Source organism: Gigantopelta aegis, chromosome 15 (genome assembly GCF_016097555.1).
Source record: "Gigantopelta aegis isolate Gae_Host chromosome 15, Gae_host_genome, whole genome shotgun sequence".
NCBI lineage: Eukaryota > Metazoa > Mollusca > Gastropoda > Neomphalida > Peltospiridae > Gigantopelta > Gigantopelta aegis.
In genome coordinates, this window is record NC_054713.1 from 32,726,089 (window position 1) to 32,742,517 (window position 16,429).

Here is a 16,429-nt window from a genome sequence, read left to right on the forward strand (position 1 = left end):
CCGATGATTGATAAATCAATGTGCTCTAGCGGTGTCTTAAACAAAACAAACTTTATTTTTGTTTATTCAAAAGGTATTGCATGTATTCTGACTGATATACCGAACAAGATAAGCGGTATAAAGTTGGTTTTGTTTAACGACACCACTAGAGCATATTTATTAATCATCGGTTATTGGATTTTAAACATTAGGTAATTTTTGACATATAGTCTTTGAGAGGAAACCCGTTACACGTTTCCATTAGTAGCAATGGATCTTTTATATGCACCATCCCACAGACAGATCGAGGGGTATCCCAATGGGACTACCGATGGGGATCGATCCCACACCGACCACGCATGATGCGAGTGCTTTACCACTGAGCTACCACTCTTTACGGGGGCGGGACGTAGCCCAGTGCTAAAGCGCTCACTTGATGCGCGGTCGGTGTGGGATCGATCTCCGTCGGTGGGTCCCTTGAGATATTTCTGGATCCAGCCTGTGCACCACGATTGGTATATCAAAGGCCATGGTATGTGCTGTCCTGTCTGGGATGGTGCATATAAAAGATCCCTTGCTGTTAATCGAAATGAGTAGTCCATGAAGTGGCGACAGCAGGTTTCCTTTCTCAATAGCTGTGTGGTCATTAACCATGTCTGACGCCATATAACCGTAAATAAAATGTGTTGAGTGCGTCGTGAAATAAAATATTTCCTTCCTTTCATCTGTACGATATATATATAATATTAAACGAGCTTGACTGTTGTACCATTTTTATGAAATGAGTGAAACGTTTTCTGACGAGCGAAAGCGAGTCCGATACCAACACTGTTCACGAGTTTTATTGAAAATGGTATGACAGCCAAGCTAGTTTAGTATTTTATTTTATTACAAACCAACTGCAAACAAGCCGCAACGTAGAAGTAAGCAGATGTCGAATCCTACTACACGTTGTTTTTCTTCGAATTGGACCAGCAAGTGATCTACGTCACGTCCACGTGTTTGTGTGTATGTATGTATTAAACGTGTAAATAAAAACCTGTTCCAGAGCATACCAAATACTTGCTTGCTACTAATGGAAAAATGTAGCGGGTTTCCTCTCTAAAACTATGTGTGAAAATTACCAAATGTTTGACATCTAATAGCCGATAATTAACAAATCAATCTTCTCTAGTGGTGTCGTTAAAAACAAATATTTCTTCTTCTCAGACTTGTGCCCCGTCCCCCACCCCTCCCTCAGATATTATCACTACGGGTCTGATTATATGTGTTGTCTGTACTTCCAAGAAATATTCAGCTTTGTTCGCTTCGCCTTAGAAATAAATATGCAGTGTTATCAGAATTGATTTGTACATATCGTGTCGTTGTGACTTAATTAATAAATATGTGCACGTGACTTGACAAGTACCCAAGATCAAGAGAAATCATTTTAAGTAGATGCATATATAGGCGCAGTATCGTGAATTTTATAGGGGGGTCAAGACATGATTCCCGGAAAATGTATTGATAAGAAAGAGGAATATTTTCCTGAGCAGGAAGGGCTACACACGTGCCTGACATTCTATATCTTTCGCCGAAATTTGACACGGCGTCAACAAACATGTATTGCCAGAAATGATTTGTGTATTTGGTTGCACTGGTTTAATCATTATTGTGTCATGTGGGCGGGACGTAGCCCAGTGGTAAAGTGTGGGATCGACCCCAGTCGGTGGGCCCATTGGGCTATTTCTCGTTCCAGCCAGTGCACCACGACTGGTATATCAAAGGCCGTGGTATATGCTATCGTGTCTGTGGGAAAGTGCATATAAAAGATTCCTTTCTGTATTACGAAATGATGTAGCGGGTTTCTTCTAATGACCGGCCTCGGTGGCGCCGTGGTTAGGTCATCGGTCTACAGGCTGGTAGGTACTGGGTTCGGATCCCAGTCGAGGCATGGGATTTTTAATCCAAATACCGACTCCAAACCCGGAGTGCGTGCTCCGCAAGGCTCACTGGGTAGATGTAAACCACTTGCACCAACCAGTGAGACTCTCAGTCGAACTAGCAATGAAGTTGGACGTAATTTCGTGCGCTCTCGACTTACACCCCCCCCCCCCCCTGGGGGGATTGATGGCTAGCTATGGCTTGCTGCTAGAGTACCGCGTCGCGTACACCGGGTCACGGGCAACCGTGACTTTGGTATATGGGGACGCGGCTACAGCCAAGAGGAAGAGAACAAGGAAGAGGAAACGTGCGCCAGGGGCGGCTCAGGCGGGGACAAAGCTGGCGGCTCAACCGCCAGCGGCGGTCCCGTCTGCGTCGCCGCCCCCACCACGACCAATCCGGACGGAGCGACAGGAGGCGACTCGCCAACCAGCCGCACCGACTGTGCAGATGCGGGAAGTGGAGCAGCCAACCAGTGCACCGCGACCAGCGTCACCTGTTCCCGCTCGTCGTTCGTCTGCGTCGAGACCCCCACCCACGGGGGACTCCGCGACGGCGACTCTGGATGTTGGGGCTGTCAAGAGGAAGGCCGTGACCCCGCCGGGGGACCAACCAGCCAAGACGCGGCCTTCTACTTCCTCTTCGGGTGACTGGAGAGTGGCAGCGCGGAAGATCAAAGGCCAGGACCCATATTCACAAAAAAGTGTAAATTTACGTCTACGACTAGCACTTACGTGTGCCGTAGATTTACGTTTACGTGCAAGAAGCACCTTATTCTCAAAGATGGTCGTAAATGTAAACGTAACTTAGTTGGACGTAAATCTACGATTTAACATTCTCACTGGAGTAATTAATAAAAACACATTAGAAACGATGGCTACCGGGTAAATAACAAATGCGCAAAACGCAATTTTGTTTGTCGTCTGCTAACAATAACATTGCGAACAGTGAACCATGGCATTTTGGTATTGGTGGGGATCCGCGTTTTGGTACGAACTTGAGGACATTTCTTAAAAAGGAAAAGATAACTCAGGAGAAATTGGCCAAGTCGAAAACATCCGTTCGATCACGAACAAAAATATGTTCAATCCGTGGGCGTTCGCCATAGCAAACTGCTTCATTTATTGGAAATGCTGATAGTTTCCGTAAATAATAGTAAATAACGGCGATCGTGCTTGATTTATTATATGTACACAACTTACGTGCAGCGTTAGTTGCAACCTGAGGCACTCTTATATTTACGTCCAACTTTACACGTAACTTACGTTTTCGTTGTTTTGTGAATAGCTCTTCAGTCGTAGATTTACGTTTACGTGTAAAACTAGGCTTACGATATTTTGTGAATATGGGTCCAGTACTCTAAGTACTTGGTGGGAGACGTCACGGACCCCGACAGACTGCCAGGCGGGGTCTACGAGGAAACCTTCAAGACGTTTCCCGATGGCCACCAGGTCGCCATCCACACGGTCAAACTACGGGGAGTGGAAGCTATTGTAGTGACGTCGCGCCGGGATGATCTTTACCGACAGGGATTCCTCAGCCATGACAAGAATAACAACACCATCCACAGAATCATGAAGATCGTCACCGGCGCCCAGTACCCACAGATGGTCCACTGCCTTAGCACCCACAGCTACAGGAGACTGGTGCCTCACTTTGAGGAGAGGAACATCATCACCTCCCCGTAGATGCTGTGCACCCAAACGGCCTTAACGAGGCCACTCGCGTGGACATATCGATCGGACTTTAAACTTTTAGATCTGCGTTCAAAATTTTATGTCGAAATTACTTTTCTTTTTTTTTAATTATTATTAAATAGTCCGATCCTCTCTTCTTTCTCGTATTTAATTTTGGACTGTCCTTCTAAAATGCTCCAAATTATATAAATATTCGACCGAGCAGTCAATTCTTTTTTATTTTTGGCTTGTAACCTTTTTATTTTTTTTATTTTATCTATTAATTTCTTTACTAATTGCTATTTTCAAATTTCTGCCCAGTTTCAACCCCCCCCCCCCCCCCCCCCCCTCCATCCCGAGTCAGGCCACCGATCTTATCGGAGGTCGGACTCGGGATGGGCGTGTTCGAAACCCTAGTGGTATATGGGCACGTTAAACTAGTTATCATCATCACCAACCAGTGATCCATAACTGGTTCAACAAAGGCCATGGTTTGTGCTATCTTGCCTGTGGGAAGCGCAAATAAAAGATCCCTTGCTGCCTGTCGTAAAAGAGTAGCCTATGTGGCGACAGCGGATTTCCTCTAAAAAAAACCTGTCAGAATGACCATATGTTTGACGTCCAATAGCCGATGATAAGATGAAAAATCAATGTGCTCTAGTGGCGTCGTTAAATAAAACAAACTTTACTTGTTCTACGCGTTCTACGAGTCAGAATTACCAAATGTTTGGCATCCAATAGCCGATGATTGATTAATCAATGTGCTCTAGTGGTGTCGTTAAACAAACCAAAAACCTGTAATCTAAGAAAAAAATAGTCTTTATCAGCTGATCCAGTTTCATTTGCGGATTTAGGTGGGGGATAGACACGTGTGAACGTGCGTGTGTGGGAGGTGGTTGGGGTTCGAAATCCTCTATTCAAAGCAAATTTTGTTTTAAGAATATTTTTCAGAGGAGCACGAATCAAGCCCTCTAAAGCCTTCTCAAACCAGTCTAGACCCCGCACCCTCCCCCCATAATTTTCTCGCTCCATTTAGCGGTGGATCAAAATATATCGGTCGGTCTGAGATCGACCCCGTCTGTGATTATTGGGCTATGTTTTATTCCAGCCAGTGCATCACGACTAGTATATTAAAGGTCGTGGTATGTACTACCCGTCATCAGAGGAAACCCGCTACATTTTTCCTAATGAATCACGGGATCTTTTATATGCACTTCCCACAAACAGGAAAGCACATACCACGGCCTTTGTCCAGTTGTGGTACCTCAAGCGAGATCTCAACCCATAAAGTAACAATAATAATAATCAATTATATATTGTAATAATATACCGAACCGCGTTATAAACACAAGACACATTGCACCAATCATTTCATTTAATAAACAAACTAAAATCAATTGCATATCATAACTTGATTATCACTGTGTTGTCGCGTAATGCTAAAATCAGACTGTCAATTGACAGCACAAAGTTGGCTAACTCCTCGACTCCCGACGGGTGCGCTCAGATTAACAACTAATGGGTTATACGACGAGAATCACGTTGTAAGAGCGCTCAGACTAGCAACTGGACAATCGTAGAAGTCGTGAGAGCAGAACGTTGGCCAACTTTCTGTTGGCAGTTGGTAGTCTGACTCTAGCATAATTCTAGCGTATTAGGTATGGTCGCCACGTCACTGCATTAAACGTCGGATGGTGCCTTGTGGTATGCCCTGTCATTCGTGGATGTAGGAGAAAATATCAACGGTCAAAATGTCAGTGGAAATAATGTCAACAGTCAAGGAAAATCCAATATGGCGGTCGGTGAGAATGGCGGTGTGTAAACAGTGGGAAGAAAATTTATCCATATTGGTAATTAATTAGTTATTATACACTTTAATTATTGTTTACTATCAGCTTGGAGTATTCCGCAAGTGTGTACAAGTGTGTAAGTCTGTTGTGACGTTTTGTACTACGTAAATACTTCGTTAATAGCTACCGGGGCTATTTCTTTTGTTTACATTGTGTTGTGACCTTGGCGAGTATTGCCAGATACCTACCAGGTGTGAACACGTGTTACTTAGTAATATATTTATCCTGTTCTAACAATGTCGTGCCACCGTGAGGTCGACAGGGTTATCGCTAGCCTTGACAGGAGTTTAAATTCTATAGCAGTGCAGTTGGCTACCGATAAAATTAATATATCCGGCACCTCCTCCCTCGATAGGTCGTGGGGGGGGGGGGGGTCGGAATTGCCTGATGTGTCTCATATAGCCAGGGTGGACCGCATGACGTGGGACCCCCTGGGGGACACAAAAGCAAACTGCCAAACTGTACCGCTTTCTTCCACACCGTTTAAGCGCGCCAGGCGTGACACCCCACTCCCTGATGGTGGCCTCTCCTTCACGGTTGAAAAATACCTGAGGGGGATGCCTGCCCGGGGGGAGGGTTTTTGCACACGAGGAATAATGTAAGTCTCGCCCGTGAGCTTTCGTTTGACCGTGAGTTGGAAATGAGCAGAATAACCGACCCGGTCGATGATAACCGTTCTGCTCTCAGCCCGGCCCGGTCGGAATTTTGCTATGTGTCTAATAGCTTAGGGGTGACAGAAGAGAAGTTGGAGAATTTGTCAGAAAATAAAGATACAAATGATTCTGTGTTTGTTGTTGACAAGGGCGAGGTAAGTGCCCCAACCTCTGATTCACCAACGCTCTCGGCCGAGCAGCCCACTATACCGAGGTCCCCGACCCCACCTCCGGGACTCATGGTAGAAGAACCAAGAAAGAGGAAGGTGCCTGCTGCTCGGCGAGGAGTGACAGCAGTGGTGGAAAATAAACAAGGTAAGAGTAGTAGTCTTAATAGTAGCGGCTCAAATATTTATGCCGTTCCAACCAGCAACCCCTTCGCCGCTCTCAGTGGTGCCTCCTCTCCAACTCCTCATAGCCAATCCAAAACAAGTTCAAAACAAAATACACCAAAAAAAGGTATCCAAAATGTACCGGGCCTGAAGAGAATTATGTTTGGTAATTTTGACCCCACCCCCTACGGACTTGAATTCTTGCAACATCAAGGATATGTAGAATAAAGCCCCCCGGGGAATTTTCAAACAAACAGTCTTTTTCTATTCCAGACTATCTAATGGGCAAACATTTATACAAACAACTGGTAACGCCCCTTTTGCTGCCCTGGGGTCAGTATTGAGTTTGAGGCCCCACCCTGATTGTGGCGATGAGGTTGCTGTGTTGTTTAAGGAATGTACTGCCGTACCCACCGAAAATGATAACAACAACTTATCAAATAAGTTGTCTAGCAGTAGTTACATAGAGACGTTTGGACCCGGCCCTAGCCAGAGCTTGGCCCTGGCTGGGTCCATACACCGCCTCATTAATAAATCTTTTAGTCCCCGGGCCGGTGCCGCTGTCAATGTTGACAGTCAGGAAGGCATCGAAACGGGTATCGAGATAGCTGATAAGCCACTGGTGCGGGGCTACGATTGCGTCAGCGCTCCGAGCGGTGAAGCCAGTTTCGATTCCTTTTCTGGGCGAACTGGCAAAACTGCACGTACGCATCAGACCGGCGAGCCTGCTGACGCTAGTAAACGACCAAACCCGAAGCGACCTTCGGTAACTCCCGGTGGCTCCTCGGAGGGTAGCACTTCGGTTGCTGCAGCTTTGGGAACTGTCGGGAGTGACTCCCAATACATAGTGAAGGGTTACGCTTTTTGGAACGGTTATCTGGCGGAGATACAAGCCCGGGGCCCCCAAAATGGCGAGTTCAAGGAGGTCACCTACAATAAAAGGAAACGCCGGTATGCGAACTCACCCGGTTCCAATACTGTAGAATCCCCCGTCGTGGGGGATTTCTTATTAACCAAAACGGTGTCCCCATCCCCCGCGGCCAAACGAGCTAGGGCCAAAAGGAGGATTGAACTAGCTTCTACTAAAGCAAACACTAGTTTGCCCACTAACCTTAACTCCGTGGAGATGGCGGTGGAGCCTTCCCCAGGGGTGGGGGAGGTTTCCCAATTTTATAAGAATATCAAGCCAACGAGAGAGGGTAGGGGTGCGGGCCAAGTACGACCACCCCCCCCCACACCCACAGCAAATAAAGTCCCCTTTCAAACTGAACAGAGGAGGGTTGACTCATGAGGGTAGAGCCAAGCCCCCCCCCCCCTTCTCTAAGGAGAGTCGTTAAAACTGATCTGAGGGGAGTTCAGGGCAGTGCGCTGCTCCACTCAGTCAGACTAGCCAACCCGAACCATTCCATCACCAATATTACGGTGTAGAATAATTGCTACTTGGATGTCCTCTTTGCCCGCCCCCCGGGACTGGGACTATTCGGGTCAAAGGGGTGGATCATACGCTCCACCTCTATCATATTAAACCGATCAAATGCGCCAGGTGCCAGAGATGGGGCCATACCCAGAAAAAGTGTAGGTCGACACGGGAGCACCCAATATGCTTTAGCTGTGGGGCCGCCCACCCCAGGAGAACCCCCGATAGTCCGTGCACCAGACCAGTCTCTTGCGCGAACTGTAGGGGGGACCATTGCACTCATGCCAAGGAGTGCCCTGATTATAAAAGGGGACCGCCTTATGGCGGATGGGGTTCCTCCCCTAAGACCTACGGGTAGTCAAGTCGGTGAGCCCCACCGTCCCGCTTCGGCGACTGGCGCAAGGAAGACTAATAAGACTGAGTCGCATAGGTTCGGTCTGTTACCTCAAAAACATATGCCGGCGTTAAGGTTAACTCTGCTGCCATTGAGACCCGTAGTGTCTCATGGTATAAAGCCAGGGATCTAATAGTTATGGAGACGCGAGCTAATACTGACGTGGATTAACTTTATAGTTATTATCCATTAACCAGTACTGTTCCGTCCCCCATTATGTCTACACATAATATTAATGGTTGTAAGACAAAACACATTAATTATAATAATAATAATAAAGTTAATAATAGGAGAGTTGACAACTCGGGCCTGGTCATTCTACAATGGAATGCCAAGGGCCTGCGAACAAACGGACCGGAGCTAAAAAAATATTTGGACTTAAATAAAAATATAGATATTATTGCCATTCAAGAGTCCTGGATTGCAAACACTACTGATAAAATTAAACGTACTAAACTATTTACTGAATATAAAATTCCGGGATACACTGGAATCTTTTATACGAATGACAATAGTATTAGGGGAGGAGTGGCTACCTTTGTTAAAAATAGTATCTCCCAATCACAGATTAAGACCGAGAATGGTCATCCAAGTATCGAGGTGGTGGATGTTACCATACACGCTAAGTCTGGGGATATAAATATATTTAATTATTATGTTCATCCTGCTGCTACCGGTATTAAATTAACTCTAAATAATTTTTTGGCACCGATTGGTAACTAATAAAAATTTAATTATTCTAGGAGATTTTAATATTAAAAATAAACTGTGGGGGTCGAAGGTTACCAGTCTTCAAGGTCGGATTATCGATTCCTTTATCGAAAAGCTAGACCTAGTTTGTCTAAACGATGGTAGCAGTACTTTTTTTATCTGATGCGTACCACACCTGGTCTTGTCTTGACATTACACTGGTCTCCAGTAATATGGCCGCTGGCTGTGGGTTGGAGGTCCTTGATGACCTGGGTAGTGACCACCTCCCAATTAAAACTATGTACAATATCTCTGATTTATGGATTAATAAAACTAAATATAAATCTAAATGGAATTTTAATAGAGCTGATTGGTCCCGGTTTGGACACTTGTGTGCCAAATTAGATCATGAGCAAATAAGAGATATTAATATAGATAAATTTAATAAAAATCTGACTACAGCTATTATTGATATAGCTAAATAGACCATACCCTTTTATTCCACTAAAAATAATTATAATCCGGTCCCCTGGTGGACAGATGAACTCTCTAAATTAAAGAGACTTAGAAATAAGTTTAGAAGTTTTTTGAAAAAAACGAATACTGAGGAAAATATAAGGAATTTTAAAGACAGTAAATATAAATTGAAACTCAGTATTAATAAAGCTAAAAATGCCTCATGGACTCAGTTTTGTGGTTCCCTCAACAGGAACTCAAAGGTTAGAGAGGTGTGGGCAAAGATCAAAAGGGTGAAACCATCTAGTATTAAAGTAATACTTAAAAATAATAAAAACTGTAAAACTAATCAAGATAAAGCGAATATTTTGGGAGCCACCTTTAAAAATAACTCAGCTACTAATAATTATAATAAAGAATTTCAAGGCAGAAAAATTAATATTGAGAAATCTAGTCCTATCCCTGATGAATCCTGCTCCCCGAAAGATGACCTGCCTTATAATGCACCATTTAGATTGCAGGAATTGTGTAGTGCTTTTGGTGGCCGAATGGCCACGGCTCCGGGCCCTGATAATTTTAGCTACATGTTTTTGAAAAATATGCCCCAAGTCTGTGCGCACTCTGTGAAATTTGTCGTGACGTAGGCATTGTTGTGCTTCGAGCGACATCTACCGGTGACATCAGAATACTAACTTTCAAGCAATTGGGACATGGGGATTCCCATGGTATTTATCGATATAAAACCTGCTTTTTCACTCCATTTGATAAAAACGTGATCTAAGTGTGTTACAGGTTTGAGATTAACCAAATTATAATTTATTTTCGCTGGATGGAACTAGGGCGTGCGGCTTTAAGGGGACGGATGGCAATGCTTGTTACTGCAAAATCAAAACTGAATCGGTGCATAGCTCATTCGATCTTTAAAACTTATCTTGCAAAATAATTATAGTTGTTTTGCTATTCAGATCAAACTAATAAATATTGAAATTTGTTTTGTTCAACGACACCACTAGAGCACATTGATTTATTAATCACTAGCTATTGGATGTCAAACATTTGGTAACTCTGACATGAGTACTGGAGATGAAACCCGCTACATTAGCAATGGATCTGTTATATGTACTTTCCCACAGGCTGGACAGCACATACCACGGCCACTGACCAGTTCTGGTGCATTGGTTGGAACGACAAAAAAAAATTCGGTTGAATGGATCCATCGAGGTTGTTCGATCCTTCGACGCAAGCACTCAAACGACTGAGCTGAAACCCACTCCCTAAGAAATATGCGGAAATGACTCAAATGTGAAACTGTGGTGTAAAATCTCATTAAAAAGAAAAAAGAAAAAAAAAGAAAAAAAAGGCGCCAGGATACTAGTAAATTAAGTAATAAAAAATAGTTCAATTTTGTTTTGGGTTGGTTGTAAGTATTCTGTTTGCTTAATAATTAATTTTATTTGAACGATCGTTTCATCCAAGCAAATGTAATTCACATACGGTAGTTAATAATTATTGGCAATGCATTAACCTACGTAGAACACAGCCTAATTGTTTTCAACAACTGAACAAAGACTGATTCTGTAACACAGTACTCAATGATCAGCTGTAGACAGGAGTTCCGTCATAGTAGACAAGCTGACGCCTAGGGACCGATGGCGATGAGTTTCACCGTATGTATGTATGGCCACAAATGACTGCCAGGTCCGATGTCGGGAATTAACCTGCTTATATCAGTTTGATGTTCAAGTACGCTCGTTGCTACTACGATTTCTGACCAGGGTCACAAACTATACTCAGAACGAGAGGGGGTATGGGAGTTTTAAAAACAGGTTTACAACTTTTTTCAGCGTAGAATGTAGCCACAATTAATGAGATTACCCATCGATACGCATTGGCAGTTAACAGTACGACAATGATATTTGACGCTGATTTACAAGTTCTTTTTTGACTGACGTTGCAGCTGATTTGTTTATGAAAATAATAACCTCTCCGATTAAAAAAAACAATTCAAACAAATTTTTTACATTTTAAACAGTTAAAAGAAAGACATGTTTGGTGTTATAATATTTACTTGCATATATATATATATATATATATATATATATATATATATATATATATATATATATATATATATATATATATCAAGGAAAATGAACTACAAACCTGTACGTTTTACAATCATATTAATCAAATGAAGAATGCAATTATGTTACTGACCGATAAGCTACACAATATTAAAAATGTTTCTGTTTTTTTAAGATGTACACGGGGAAATTACACACTAGCTTAGTTGTGTCACCACTGACGTCACTAATAAAAACTCAAGTGAAGTCTTTACGGGATCATAATATCAGTGCCCATGGTATATATGAACATATGGAAAGCGAATCCGTTAATGGTGAGTAATGGTAATGTGTGCCGTTTACATCTTTAATTGTTTTTCTGATACCATCTTTCATAAGCATTTTCGGTTTATATATTCTAGATACAAATCAAGTGGCCCCACCAATAGTCTGCACATTTCAGTCTGAATGGGCCGTTTGGCTTTCATATGTTGTATTTTAATTTTGTATATCGATATTCCTTTCAAATTGAAACGAAACAATTATTTTTTGTAAATTTGCTATTATTTATGCATCATTTCCTATTAATTATGTATGTCGACATTCATTCCAAGTTAAAATATATATTTGTAAATTTACTATTAATATGATTAATACTGCTATCTGTTTATCGGTAATGTACTAGTCTTTGTAATTGATTATAAACCTGTTAATCTGTTTATTGTCAAGAATAACCGTACTAAGTTGGGTGCATTTACAGGGCATCACTGATGTCTTAAATGCAAAGTGTTTATCGGAGGTACCCTAATAAAATAAAAAGTGCCTCTTATTTGGCACTCTCTTCAACAGAAAAAGTACATCTGCCCAGTTAACATTAGTTTTATTTTCAAATGGCACTTTGCTGTCAGTTGTTTAGGGCTATGGATATTTTCACCAGCGCATTCTTATATGCCACAAAATATACTTCAATTTCAGATATAAAGCAACGTAAATCAACTGTGTTGTTTTCATCTCCAGAGGCCATAACATCAAAATACTTGAAGAACATAGTGCAAGAGGTCTACGGGAAAAAACTGTGTGTAATTGCATACGACGAGGCGCATTGCATATCAGAATGGTGCGATATTCCCAATAAGTTATATTTTGGCATAAAATGATTTAATTGAAAGTCAGAGTCTGTTTACAAATCATATAAACGTGATTTAAGATATATGTCATGGTACATGCATTTCAGAGATAAACTATAAGCAGATCACAAATAATATCACCCACATACCTTTAGTTTGTTGACTTGATTAAAACTTATACCGGCCTCGGTGGCGTCGTGGCAGGCCATCGGTCTACAGGCTGGTAGGTACTGGGTTCGGATCCCAGTCGAGGCATGGGATTTTTAATCCAGATACCGACTCCAAACCCCGAGTGAGTGCTCCGCAAGGCTCAATGGGTAGGTGTAAACCACTTGCACCGACCAGTGATCCATAACTGGTTCAACAAAGGCCATGGTTTGTGCTATCCTGCCTGTGGGAAGCGCAAATAAAAGATCCCTTGCTGCCTGTCGTAAAGAAGAGTAGCCTATGTGGCGACAGCGGGTTTCCTCTAAAAACAGTGTCAGAATGACCATATGTTTGACGTCCAATAGCCGATGATAAGATTAAAAATCAATGTGCTCTAGTGGCGTCGTTAAATAAAACAAACTTTACTTTTTTGATTAAAACTTACATACCTTGTGTTTTATTACATAATGTAACGCATACATGACAATTCATTGTTTTGTTTTTCAAACAGATACCTGATATTGTTTACATGACCAACAATTGTTTTTATATATATAAACATGATTAATTGTGTACAATTAAATTACAGGGGCTTGGATTTTAGAGACGATTATAGAAAAGTGAATGTTCATCAGAGCATCTTTGAATGTCCAGCGTTGATTTTAACAGCTACTGCAACATCAGACATAAAGGCTGACATTGACACTGTCTTGGGATTGACTGATGCTAACGTGATTTGCTCTTTACCAGACAGGTAGGTTTATGTTATCCATACTAGACAATTATTGTTGCGCCACTTCATTCGTTCTAATTTAAATAGTTAAATGTTATTTTCACACCTGTCGACATGGTATATATTTTGTTTATGCTTTGTTTGGAACTTAATGGAAAACAAGAAACAGTGAATCGCTTTTTTGAATATATATATATATATATATATAACATTCAAATTCTAATATGCTTTTCACAGTGTGTTAAATTTCTAAGAATTTGTAATATGGACTGTTGCACATAATGTCTTTTCTGCTGCATGCATATGTGTAATTTAAATGAAACTATCATAGTCAGTATAAATCAAAACACATAAAAATAATACCAAAAACATCTTCTAACTACAACCATTGTTTTACCATTCCAGGCCTAACATCATGATTTCTAAACTAAAATCTACTGAGAAATATGACGAGGAACTCAAGTGGATAAAAGATGGCATTTTGCAACATGGTGTACTCATGGCTACATTCAACACTGAATGAAAATGCATACACAGGCGATGTACACATTGAAAATAGACTTGTTGAAATGTATCATGCACATACAGACACCTGCTCCAAAGAGCGTATTATGGAAAAGTTCATCACGCCTGGTGGATTTATAAGAGTTCTGATAGCCACTGTTGCTGTGGGTATGGGCATTGACATTCCAGACATATCGATAGTTGTGATATGGGGTCTACCATCTACTTTATTGCAACTTTGGCAACAAGCAGGTAGGTGTGGAAGAGATGGAAGAAAGTCTTTCATGATATGTTATGGGTATTCAAGAAGCACCATACAACCATGCCAAACATGTAAAAAAAAGTAGCAAAAGAACATGCACCTGTCCTACTAAAGTGTTTTTGCGAGACCTTGTATCCACACCAACTTGCCAACGAGTTTACTGTCTGAAGTACTTTGCTTTATCTCCGGATAATGAAACGGAAATTAAATGTCTAGGAAACAAGTTTGCTTGTGACAACATGTGTGCTCAAAGCTGTCAATGTTTAGGTTGTTTGTGCTGTTACGCCTGTTGCTTGAAATGCACATGTCCTAGCAAAAACAGTACACTACTAGCCATCATAGCATTTGACTTGAAACAGGCACAGTAATGATTCCATGGCAGTTAACTGGATTAATGCTTGATATGTCACATGTTTGTACAGAACTGATTACAGATCATTACACTGTTTCAATAGTTCACTGTTTCATTTCAATATTTCACTGTTTCATTTCATTATTGATTTTTTATGTTGCTTATCATCAGTTTGTCACAAAAAACTAATTATCTATTTTCATCTCTCTTGTTTTAGCCAACGTTTCCATGTGTTTGTCCATTCTTTGCCTGAATTTTTTTTTTTTATGCCCCCTTCTATGTAGAAATTTTCAAATCCCTTGAAAAATCTCCCAGTCTTTACTTGGAAACGTTCCATATGGTACAGCATTCCAACTATCCTCAAAACATCTGGCGTCCTGTCAGCCTTTCCATGTTTTCTCATGGGAGTTGGTCTGCTGACAACCTTCTCATCAAAACATCTGGTGTCCTGTCAACCTTTCCATGTTTTCTCATGGGAGTTGGTCTGCTGACAACCTTCTCATCAAATACTTTTTCAAGTATTTTGTCTATTCCAAGCATTTGACTGTGCCTACCCACAGTTTTCTCTGTTAGCTGACCACCAGCCTTTCTACTATTTCCTCTGTATTCATTGTTTAAATGCTCGCAATGGAGATCCTTTGGCACGTTTTTTTGTTTACCTCCATGCACATTCACTGTTCTTTCCCACAGAAGAGCGTGTCTCATTCTTTCAGAAGTAGCTCCTGCTATATTGGCAAGCAACCTGTGACCAAATATGAAATATTTGGGGTGATGTTTGTTATAGAAATCAACCATATCAAACGTCCAGTGCATTATCATTCTTGGTCCATCATTTTCAATAACTGCATCATGCCTTGCAATATCTTTTAATCCTCGCCAAAGCAACCTCTTTACATACAGATTTTGTATGTCGATTAATTTGTTCATAGTTTTCCTTGTTTTCTTCGTTTTGTTTGTGTTAGTGTATGTTTTACACTCTTCTGAACAAAACCAATCCCCTTCAGGAACATCGGCTTCGTCCATTTCTAAGCATTCCAAATGGAACCATGATCCAACTGTACAGGTTGTTACAATAGACCATTGTTCCACCTACGTCTAACTAACAAATACAGTACATCCCAGTTTCTGAATTTTTGTGTTGAATAAAACACTGAGTCAATGATCCTATCAGCAACATCGTCCATGTAAAGCTCGCTTTCGTATTTGGAGTTTGGTAAGCAAAGTGGTACAGATGAAATGTTGTCCATTTCTGTAAGCGACATAAAGTTCAAAAGTGTCAGTCCTTCTGTTGAGAAGTTCTTCAGCTTTATTGAAACATTCCATAATGTTTTTTGATACACCTGTGTGATCAAAGACCTGTTTCAAATTATATAATGTTCCTTCCTCTCTGTGGCTTTCAAATTTAAATAGCTCATCATAGGTATTCTAAAATGAAAATGATTTGAAATACTGATTACTTATTCATACATTGAAAGTAACATTACCACGTTGATATGTAATGATTTGAGATATCTGTATGATTCTTAGCTGTAACATATTTATTACCTGGGGGCATTCAGTTAATAAAATGTTTAGTCCATCTCTTTTCAATAGACACATGTTGGTCTTCTTTATTCAAAATGAAAAATTAGTCTACCAGTTCAGTGAAGTGCATTAGTCTAGTTGGTTGGAAATGTAGCAATGTTCGAATGACATTTTCAATTTGTGGAGACACCATGAAAATAGGAAGCCAACATACTTTACTATGTACATACACTAGTTTGATCATCTTACTGGCGATCGTTTTGATGGATATTCTTATTCATGTGCCCATTCGAAGCTTAAAAACACACTAAATATGTGCCTGAGTGTAAATAAAATATCTTTATATA

General features: G+C 41.2%; 1 protein-coding gene across 2 annotated transcripts; it reads left to right on the top strand.

Annotated features, from left to right (window-relative positions):
* The first annotated feature begins 4,372 nt into the window (after positions 1–4,372).
* Positions 4,373–16,093, top strand: LOC121390471 (ATP-dependent DNA helicase Q-like 3). Of its 2 annotated transcripts, none has more exons than XM_041522295.1 (5): positions 4,373–6,396; positions 11,630–11,768; positions 12,409–12,550; positions 13,297–13,461; positions 13,846–16,093. In XM_041522295.1, the coding sequence occupies exons 2-5, from the start codon at positions 11,630–11,632 to the stop codon at positions 13,961–13,963; spliced, it is 564 nt and encodes a 187-aa protein (XP_041378229.1). In that variant the 5' UTR covers positions 4,373–6,396; the 3' UTR covers positions 13,964–16,093. The 2 variants fall into 2 exon arrangements, with proteins under 2 accessions (XP_041378229.1, XP_041378228.1); XM_041522294.1 differs by having other exon boundaries at positions 4,373–5,428.
* The last annotated feature ends 336 nt before the right edge of the window (positions 16,094–16,429 follow it).